This window comes from Cyprinodon variegatus, unplaced genomic scaffold (assembly GCF_000732505.1).
Source record: "Cyprinodon variegatus isolate N-32 unplaced genomic scaffold, C_variegatus-1.0 Scaffold447, whole genome shotgun sequence".
NCBI classification, from domain to species: domain Eukaryota; kingdom Metazoa; phylum Chordata; class Actinopteri; order Cyprinodontiformes; family Cyprinodontidae; genus Cyprinodon; species Cyprinodon variegatus.
The window spans coordinates 690,906-701,607 of record NW_015150900.1 but is presented as its reverse complement, the minus strand read 5'-3'; the positions used below and the strand labels follow the sequence as shown (position 1 = coordinate 701,607).

Sequence of the window (10,702 nt, the reverse complement as noted above, 5' to 3'; positions counted from 1 at the left end):
TTTTTTTTTTTTTTTTTTTTTTTTTTTTTTTTTTTTTTCCTTTTTTTTTTTTTTGTTAGATTCTCAAAAGAACAGCTGCTGCATTTTCCTCTTGTCTCTATTTGGGTTTTTTTTCCATTTGAAAAAAAAGAAATAAAAGTAGATGCAACAGAAATAGCTTTTTAAAGGCTTCTGAATTGTAAAATGTGTAAGAAAAAAATGATTAAATCCTCATCATCCAACAAATACATGTTTGAAATAATCAATTGCATTAAATAAATAGCCTCTCAGTTAAAAACCTTTCTCGCTTGCCGCTCATTTCATTGTCCTTCTCTTTTCAGTTTACAGCTCTGTGGCTGTCACAAAGTCCAGAGGAAGGGTCCCCATCATAAACCTGCTCCCTAAAAGAGGCCTGTGCTGTGCCCACACGCCCCACCACCCCTCAGACCTCCAGAGCCCCGTTGCTCAGCAGGCCTGGCTCTTCTCTCTCCTCGTCCAGAGCTCGTCCTGCAGCCCCCAGCCCAGGAAAGGAGCATCCAGACCTCTGAACCCACTGGAATGAGAACGGTGATTCCAGATCTGCTTCTGCTCATTCCAGGATTTTGTTAACGTACCTGGAATTTGGAGGAAGAGTAATATTTAGCACTGGGATTATAGTAAAATACACTCTACCTGTTTGGAAAATGCTGGAAAGGACTTTATATCTGCACAGCTCAGGTAAAAAACCCATGAAAATATGATGTTTTATTTAATATAAACCCTCATGGAGTGTCAATACCATTAAGTATTATCTGCTATACAAAATTAAGAAACGTTTATATCTTATCTATGAACATTTTTTAAAAGCTTGCTTCTAAATACACTAATTAATTGGAATCTGATTTATTAAATTTCATTCACCAATAAATGTATTTGGTGTCAGTTTTTTTTGCTTGTGATCTCAAGAAAATAAAAATATTAAATCAACAGAAAGATTATCAGTAAATTGTATTATTTTATATATAGATTTGATTTTCCTAAGTCTTAGGAAAAAGACATTGAATAAGAAATTATTAACACTAATTAAATAAAAATAAAGATCCACCTTTTATTCTGATGAAAGATTTTTTTTATTCAATATTCGAGATGAATATTTTCTATTTTCCATTTTTTTTTATTATGGGGAAAAAATGTTTAATTTAAGGCCATCAAGTTTTGAAATAGCAATTTCTTTGTTTACATCACGTAGATTTTTTTTCCTTAAAAAAGCCTAAAATTAAGATAAGAAAATACATTTTTGTTTATAAATGGTCAACATAATAATAAGAGTAGTAATAATAATGGATAAAACAAAATTACAAACTATATATAGCATATATTTCTACTTTGGGTTGAAGGGGTTAAAATAATCATACAAAACTCAATAATATTTTGGAAGCAATTTATTTAAAATGTGGAAAAACAAAAAAACTTGAATCCTCTGTTGTTTTTAAAACGCTTCTGTGACTAAAGAAAAAAATTCGTTTTTTTAAACCTTTCTTCATCGCTTATTGTTTGATTTGGAACAAAAATGGCGCAGGCCTCTCTAGCTGTGCAACTATTTCAGTTATTATTAAAGTTAGTTTATATTTTAGGTGATAAAACATGGGCCTTGAAGAGAGAACTTGCCTTTCATTTTTTTTTTATTGAATAATTAATTTACTCATATTCTGAGCATTTCAAAAAAGATGTGTTACACAGCTTGGAAATGAGTTTAAAGATATTTTTTCACTCTTTATTCTCCTGTTTCACTTTAATTAAATGCCCACTCCTGGGAGTCCAAGCAGTCAAAGACTTTACGCCTTTATTGCGCCTATAAACGTCGGAAATCCCCTTTTAGTGCTTTGGAAACACCAGTAGGCCAAAGAAAAGATGCATTTTGATTAAAGCAAAACGGAAATAAGAAGAAAAAAGAAGGATAATGAAATGCAGAGTGATAAAGCTATCTCTTTTAATGGAATCTAGCTGCTTATTCAGGCTGGACTCAGGAATAGTAGGAATCTTTGAAAATAGTTTATTTATTTTATGATGATGTTGTTTAGTATAAGGCTTAGTCAAAAATAATGAATACAAGTTATTCGCTGTTTTAAAACATACCTATTTTAATAAGGCAGTCTTTATATCTTATATTAAACCGCAAGAGCTTCATTAATATGTGCTGATCATTCATTTACACTTTAGACTCCTTTTTAAAAACTGCATTCACTAGAAAATATCGAAATCTACATTAGACATTTTTTCTTTTAAAAAAATGCATTTGTTATTGAATTGAGGAGGTAAAATAGACATTTTGCATGGAACAAGACAATTTACACTTAAAATAAGAAAAAAACAATTGCATTGTCTTATTTCAACTGCATATTATCTAATTATCTTTTTTTAAGAGTAAAAACACTCGTTTTATCTCTTTTAACTATTCAAATTAAGGGTAAATACACTGAATTTAAGATATTTTACTTATTTTTAGATTTTTCTTCCAGTTTATGAAGAATAAAGCATATTAAAAGCTTACATATTAATAATAAATGCGTTGCTCTGCGGTATTTATAAGAGATGTGAGGTAAACAAACCTTTCGCATGACGGAGGAATCATGCGCGCACCTTAGATTTTCACCTGCTTGTCATACATTTTTAAAATCAAACATTTCTGCTCTTAAAAGAAAAAAAAGATGGCGAAGGGAAAGAGCATCCAGAGCACAAAAACCTCTGCGGTTTATGAAAATTTACAACTTTCCCGTGGAAGTTTACGACTCGTCCGGCTCTGGGATTGGCTCCTGGGGGTCATGTGGCCAGCAGGAATGGGAACTTGGTCCCCATGAGGTTATAACGCAGCTGCTGTTTTCCACCGCTCATTCACCTATAACACTTTGTTTCACGGATCATTTTTTGTTTTTGTTGATTGTTGTTTTGTTTATTTTTTTCCCGAGTATTTCTTGATCAGAATCAGTGATGAACTGTACAGAAACTGCCTCACTGCGTGATTTTTTTTAGGGGGGGAGTGATGGCGCCTCTTGCGCGGTTAACGGTGCAAGCTTGTGCGCCACGTTCATCTGGCTGCACCTCTATGCATTTGGAAAAGAGGGATCAGCATACTCCGATGGAGGGATTACTTTCAAGATGTCACTTTAGGAAAAGTGGGGATTTTGTGCGTGTGTGTGCTTGTGTGTGTGGAGAAGCAAGAGGAGCTTCAGTGGAGTGGCAGCCATGCTGGAGATGATGGATTATCAACAAAGGTAAGGGCACCCTGGTTGTGACTGCGCTGCTGCTGGTGCTGCTGCAGGACTGCTGTGGCTGAGCTGTCACAGCGGGCCTGATGTTTACATGACTCCAAAAGGGGAAAATCGCCCCTTCGGGGAAGGGCACTTATTCAGAAAGCGTGTTTTCTACTAGTGTTTGAGCTTCTATCAAGCAGCTGCTTGCTCTGATTAACCCCTGAGATGCTGCAGCGCCTTCAACATCCAACATCTATCTGCTAAAGTGCGTAAAATCTGCAGCAGGGTTTTGGTTTTGAAGCCCCTCTTGGATTCTGAAGGAGTGAAATGTGGATGTAGGCCACAAGCTTTGACTTTGATGATGGTGGTAATAAAGATGGGGGTCATGCAGGACCTCCACGACTGATTCAAGCTTTTATTTTTAAATTTGATTTACTTATACACTACCTTTTTTGTTTGTTTATGTTTTTAACGTTGTATTCTGGATTTTGCTCTGTTTGTTCGAGTAAAACACGTCCAGCGCCTTCTGGTGACGTTGTGTTGCGCCATTACCTGGTTGCGCTTTTATTTCTCACGATACTTTACATGTCTAACAAAAAAACAAACAAACAAAAAAAAACAAAACAAAAAGAAAACCAAGAGATTATAAGCCTTTATTAATCTTTATTTACTTTAAGTTTTTCCTGCTACATTGATACATTTATTTTTGTTTTTATACTTGTGGTGCCTCTGGGCGTTTATCATTTTCTTTTTTCGAACAAAAAATAACTTAAAACAAAGATAATTATGTTATTTTTTTTTATTAGAAAAACAATAATAAGTGTCTAGAATTCGACATAAGCACTAATATCCCAGAAAGTATTTTTCTTTTAATTCTGAACATCATTTCAACATTTTTAAAGAAATTAATGCTCAATGGAAATGAAACAAAAACGAGGGAAAAAAATCAACTATTGTATAGTTTACTTATAAAAAAAATATTTAGAAAAGGAAATAGAAGGAGGGGAGGCCTATTTTATAACCAAAATGTTCTAGCTGTGCTAAACAGATTAACTACGTGATAAATGTTTAATATTCGTTTTTTTTTTTCTCCAATATACTTAAATAATCATATTTTTACTGTGTGGATCATTAAGTATTTTAAATGTAACTTGGATCTCATTATTTATTTATTTCTCTGCTTAAGTAATGCTTTTAACTCAGAGCCATTGGTTTAAAGGAAAGGATTAAAATGCACTGAAATGCAATAATCCAGTCACATTTGACGCCTTGACTTCTGTGCAGATATTAGGGGAATAAACTCTAATTAATGTGGTGAAATGATGCACATACCTGGATATTATCACACCTTTTTATTTTGACTTTGGGCTTATTGTACTCTTGCTCTGCGTGCGTTAATGGTGATGATGGTGATGGTGATGATGGTGCTTGAGCGTGTCCTTTCTTCCTGCACGTCGGAGTCACATCTGGGCACATCAGGAGGGACGCACACCTTTGAGGAAATGAAAACATGAAGGAAATCAGTTAGTCGTTGATTGTTGAGATGCTGCTGGAGAATTAAGTGTTTTATCACTTTGGCTCTGCTGAAATTTGTTAATTAATAGGCTGGAGGTGGAAATGGAGATGGGCAGTAAAACATAGGGGAATCATTGCTTTGATTTTGTTTATCCGTATACCTGTTTATACTTATCTTGTGTCTAACAAAGCATGTTGTACTTTTATGTTTTTTTTAATTATGTAATATGTGAGTTAAAGCGCGCCCTTATGTGAGCGCACGTAAAGACCGACTGGCTGGAGCGTTTCATTTCGATTCACCGGGGACTCCTGTGCGCAACAAGAGCCCCCCATGGGTGCAATAGTGCAAGCACAGGCGGCGGTGATTGGCCAGAGGTTGATCAGATGGTACACTTCCCCTCTGTATCCAGTGGCACCTCACAGCCCCCCTTTCAGCAAAAACCAAATCTCCGATAAAGTAATGGCAAAAGCACTTGGACTATAAAAGACAACAAATCATATTCCTCCGGAGTAAATACACCCCGTTGTCCACCCAATGAGTTCCTATTTCGTTAACTCAACTTTCCCCGTGTCTCTGCCGGGAGGACAGGACTCTCTCCTGGGTCAGATACCGCTCTACTCCTCGGGATACACGGACCCGTTGAGGCACTACTCCAACGCGGCCACGTATGGAGCGGCCAACATGCAGGAGAAGGTCTACCCGGCTTCCTACTACCAGCAATCGGGCGCGGCGGCGGCAGCGGCCATCTACGGCCGCGCAGCCGCCAGCGGCGGAGCGCCCTGCGACTATAACCCCGTTGGCACTTTCTACAAGGACTCGGAGGGCTCGTGCGCCTTCTCGAGTGGCCGCGAGGAGCAGCCGCTGTTCGTCACTCAGGAGCACCAGCAGCGGAAAGCGGAGTGCGCGGAGCAAGCTGTCAGCATGAGCGGCAGCATCGACGACAAGTCCTCCACTCTCATCTACCCCTGGATGCAGAGAATGAACGCCTGCTCCGCCGGTGAGTCTTTACACGCCTTTTTAACTCACTTTGCTGCGCTTCAGGAATAAAATTAAATAAAATAGAATAAAAGGGGTATTTATTTCAACTTTGAAAAGTCAAAATGCAGACAGAAGCAGGATGACAGAGTAGATAAGGAATGTGGTCACAGCGGTGGTGCGCGGATCTTCGTGCGTCCTCGCAGTTTTGCCCGCAAACCCCGGGCTGCACGCGCGCACCCAGCAACGCACGCACTGACTGGGCCTGCATAAAGCCCGTGTCACATGGCGCTTTTCAAATTTTACTTCAGAAACTCTTCCAGTTTCACACTTCAACTACATTCAACTGCTTATTTAGTAAATAGTAGAATAAATTCTAGATGCACGAACAACAACAAAGCCAACTATACCTTTAAATAATCCTTTATAAATATTACAAAACTGATGTATTGTTATGTTTAATATAGTGCTGATTTATAGTAGTGTTTCTTATCATGTCCACTTGGCGATTTTAGATTAAAATGTAAACAACAGAGCTCATGAATCTCAGTTGTTTAGATATTTACAGGAACATAAAATACATCACAGTGTGAATATAGATATAGATTCACATTTCAGAACGTTGTAATCTATTCTATTTGAAATATTTGCTTCTTTTAAACAAATGTAGGCCAGTAAAATGTTTAAAAATAACATCACAGTCAAGTTAAAGAACTGCTGCGTCTCTCGCCTTATCCTAAGGAGCAGATATCTGCAATTTGTTGTGTCTTTATTTTACTGTTTATTAATATTGCTTTTTAAATAACTGAATGATAAATTATGATTTATTTTCACCCCCACATGTTTTCATTGCAGGCCCATTTGGCAGCAGCGGCCGGAGGGGCCGGCAGACCTACACCCGCTACCAGACCCTGGAGCTGGAGAAGGAGTTCCACTTCAACCGCTACCTGACCCGGAGGCGCCGGATAGAGATCTCCCACGCCCTGTGTCTGACGGAGAGACAGATCAAAATCTGGTTCCAGAACCGCAGAATGAAGTGGAAAAAGGAGAACAAACTCCTGAATCCCTCAAAGACAGCCGAGGAGGAGCAGGAGGAGCAGGGGGAGAAGAAGAGCTAAGCTTCAAAGGGGACTCTGAGACAAAAAAAAGAAGAAACGCTTGAGTGTGCGCGTGAATGCGTGTGTGTTTGTGTGTGTGCACACATAAAATGATGTATAAAATCTTTGTAGATATAAGAAGTGCTGCAGAAACCCCACGTAAGAGACGTGTAGAGTGACTGAGTATTTGCACGGTGACTCCGTCCGCATTGATCAGGTCCTCCTCTGTCTGTCTGTCTGTCTGTCTTTGTGCTTGTGTCTTTATTTTAGAGGGCTATGCAACAACCCGCCAAACTGTAAATAAATTCCAGTGTTTAAAGTTCTCCGTGTTGTTACCTCATCACTGTAGGCCCGCTGGGTCCCACCTTTATTTAACCTCCATGACATTAAAGCAGGTTTTTTTTTTTCTTTTTGTCCCTTGTTGTGTAGTTGCTCTGATGTGATATAGCTTGTTGTTTACCGATCAGTTCAATTTGTACAAATGTTATTTATTGTTGTTTCACGTGTTCAATGCACATCTGGATATTGTGTGCAATATTTTCTTTAGGGGAATTGTACATATAATAAAATAAAGGCTTTTTGATGTAAAACGATACAAATCTTTTCCCATTCTTTTGAAGAAAAGCTTATTATTACTCTTATTATTATTATTGCGGCGTCTGCAGTCGTTCAGGCCACCCATAAGGCCCATAAAATTATAAAACATCAAAGCAAAGAGTGAAATAAATCTCAGTTTTGACGCACTGTAGGCCTAGTGCGACATGACAGCAGCGGTGCTGATAAACTTTTTGTTATGTGTTACCTGAGCCTCCTGTGTGGCCTGTTGTTATGAGCGTTTTTACGGAAATGATGGATGGACTTCGCGCGGCCTCGCAGCGATGCCGCCTCTGTCCGGCAGATGGCGCTCGCCGCCCGCGCGGCTCTCGGGGGCGCAGCGGGGAGGCACCATTGACTGGAGCCTAACGACCATTATTTCGTCATCATTTGTAACCATGGAGCATGAATTACCTCTTGAAGTCATCAGTGAGGATTTACGACTGGTCAACAAAGGCACGTGATTCCCGAGCGCTCTCCCATATTTGGCCGCATACCTGGCAAAGTACAGTAGGGCTTCATTGCTTATAATTCATGATTGCGTCCATAAATCGTGCAAGCACACAGGATTATAGCGACAAAGATCTACAAATCGAGGCTTTAAAAATCCAAGCAAATGAGCTCTTACTTTGTAAACTCGTTCTCAGGGCGCTATCCAAATGGCTCCGACTATCAGTTACTAAATTATGGGACTAACGGCGCTGTGAGCGGCTCCTTCAGAGACCCTGGCACCATGCACTCCGGGTCTTTCGGCTACAACTACAATGGCATGGACCTAACCGTGAACCGCAGCAACACTGGCGGCCACTTCGGTGCCGTGCGTGAGGACGCCCGGGGATTCGCACCGGACGCCCGCTACAGACAGACGGCCAACTGCTCGCTCTCGTCCCCGGATTCGGTGCCGCCTTCGTGCGCCACGGCCGGCCGAGAGCAACTGGAGCTCAAGAGCCCCTCTCCCCCCTCTGACCGGAGCGCGACCTCTTCATCGGGAGGCAACAGCCTCGGCAAAGCCGGGGGCGCCCACTTCGCTGAGATAGAGGACGCAGCAGCAGCCGCTGCCGCAGCAGCAGCAGCCGCCGTCGCTGCGGAGACCGAGGAAGGCGCGCACAGCAGCGGCGGCGGTGGTGGCGGTGGCTCCGCCGGGGCATCCAGGGCGCAGCAACAGCAGCAGCACCAGGAACCAAACGCCACATCCTCCACCCCAACACCAAACGAGTGCCAAACGCCACAAATATTCCCCTGGATGCGGAAACTGCACATAAGCCATGGTATATTCACACACCTATAATATTATTCTGTTTGGAGGGATGTCACGCTGCCGGTGTGCCATTAATCTGTCAGGGGTTGCATGAGTGAGCAGGCTGGTGGAGAACAGGGCTGTATTTGTTAGGTGTTTGTGGGCTTGTTTGTTTGTTTTGTTGGAGGAGTTTACAAAGTGCTGCACTCTGAGAGGAGGGTGTTTTTGTGCAATCATGAAATCTGGATTTAAATTGCGCAAAATGTAGAAATATGCTTTCTATGAGGGCTGCAAATAGGAAAGGCGATAATACCAGACAGTTTGCATGTATGCATGCTTTCCTTGTTCCTTTTTCATCCCGTTCCATCATTAAAAAAGAAAAAAAAAGAAGAAAACATTTGGTTAAAAAAATAAAGTAAGATGGCATTATCCTCCAGTTGTGCAGGTTGTTTTAATGCAGGCTACTAATTTTCTGGATTTTTTTTTTTTTTTGTGTGTGTGTGTACAAAATTGTAGATATGACTGGACCTGACGGGAAAAGGGCCCGAACCGCGTACACCCGCTACCAGACGCTAGAGCTGGAGAAAGAGTTTCACTTCAATAGGTACCTAACCAGACGGCGGAGGATAGAGATAGCCCACGCCCTGTGTCTTTCCGAGAGACAGATCAAAATCTGGTTTCAGAACCGCAGGATGAAGTGGAAGAAGGACAATAAGCTGAAAAGCATGAGCCTTGTGACAGGAGGCAGCGCCTTCCACAACTAAGCAACTTTTTTGGGGAGAGGCATTAAAAAAACAACAAAAAAAATACACGAGAAAATGTTGATAAAATTCCCCCCAAAAATGAGAAAATGATGAGTACTGTAAAGCTTTTGAAAGCGCAGCACCTTCCAGCATGCTATTGTGATAGAAAAAAGAAGTATTATGTGGTCTTTAAATGCCATTTTTTTTAGTTTACTGTTGTTGTACTATTATAGCTTAGATGTCCTATTTGGGGAGGGGTAAAAAGAATATTAAGATGTAAATATCATTCTGGGAATTTGTCTCTTTCTGTCTCTTCTGTCTCTTAAAGTTGAGCTCTTTATTGTAACTTCTTGACGGTCTAACAGGAGTAAAATCATTGTACAGTTAAAGAAGGAAAAAAAAAAAGAAATCCCAAACCATATGCTGCTCTTCATTGAATGTAAAGCGCTTTTAGTGATGGTTATTTGTGGCCAAAATCCATTGAAAAGTTTCATAAGCAAGCCAATGTGTAGCTCTAGAGAATACGTTGTGCGTTTATTATTATTATTATTATTCTAATTATTATTGTTTAGAATAACAAGCAATGCAAGTGTATTCAACCTGTCAATGTGATGAATTTTTAGTGCAAAGGATTATTCTGTGGATATAGGCAGTGATGTGGGCTTTTTTGAGCTTTTTGTATTTGTAAGTGAACTCATAGCGCTTGAAAATAAACTTTCCTTCAGTTGATTTTGTGTGCAGTGAATTATCGGTTAGAATAAAAACAAATACACGCAATTTCTTGACTTTTCCGGAGTTGATTTTTTAAGCGCAAAAAAGAAGAAGAAAAAAAGAAACTTTCCCTACTTGCCAAATTAATGATTGACCCGTAGGCAATGCGTGTTATTTTTTAAACCCTCCGTTTAAAATGAAAGAGAAGACTTTTTCTGACTTACCTCGTCTCAACTCCCTGAAGCGACACGAGATTTTTTTTTTCCACGAGAGAAATCCTGATCAAATCCATCTCTTATAATATTAATAAAAAGATTTCTTTGAGCCTAAAAGGTATATTGGCAAGGCAGAAGTTGGTAAAAAATACCCCCTTACCAAAGATTGTAAAGGCCTATATTACTTAGAGACTGTGAAAAGTCACGTGAGGTCCATAAAGTTGGTTTTATGGTTTTGGGGAGTAGACAATGTACTATATAATTCACAACCTTGAATGAAAGTGACGGCTTAACTGCATGGATGGGACTGCAAAGGGTGGACTTGGGAAGGAAGAGATGTCCAGTCATGTTTTCAGTCAGTTAGAACTGAGGGAAATGTAAAAAATATTTACTTTTGTTTCACAT

General features: G+C 39.9%; 3 protein-coding genes across 3 annotated transcripts in view; all 3 read left to right on the top strand.

The window, feature by feature from the left end:
- Positions 1 to 588, top strand: part of ttll6 (tubulin tyrosine ligase like 6) — a 17,192-nt gene extending 16,604 nt beyond the window's left edge. Inside the window, 1 exon segment of the mRNA XM_015389087.1 lies at positions 275 to 588. Within this exon segment, the coding sequence (XP_015244573.1) occupies positions 275 to 541 (267 nt within the window). The 3' untranslated portion in view covers positions 542 to 588.
- Positions 589 to 4,512: 3,924 nt separating this feature from the next.
- On the top strand, positions 4,513 to 7,366 carry hoxb6 (homeobox B6). Its single transcript, XM_015389127.1, has 2 exons — positions 4,513 to 5,722; positions 6,556 to 7,366. Exons 1-2 carry the CDS (start codon positions 5,260 to 5,262, stop codon positions 6,816 to 6,818), a joined length of 726 nt encoding a protein of 241 aa, XP_015244613.1. The 5' UTR covers positions 4,513 to 5,259; the 3' UTR covers positions 6,819 to 7,366.
- A 461-nt stretch (positions 7,367 to 7,827) lies between these two features.
- Positions 7,828 to 9,776, top strand: hoxb5 (homeobox B5). The gene is made up of 2 exons (XM_015389126.1): positions 7,828 to 8,659; positions 9,145 to 9,776. Exons 1-2 carry the CDS (start codon positions 8,008 to 8,010, stop codon positions 9,390 to 9,392), a joined length of 900 nt encoding a protein of 299 aa, XP_015244612.1. The 5' UTR covers positions 7,828 to 8,007; the 3' UTR covers positions 9,393 to 9,776.
- The last annotated feature ends 926 nt before the right edge of the window (positions 9,777 to 10,702 follow it).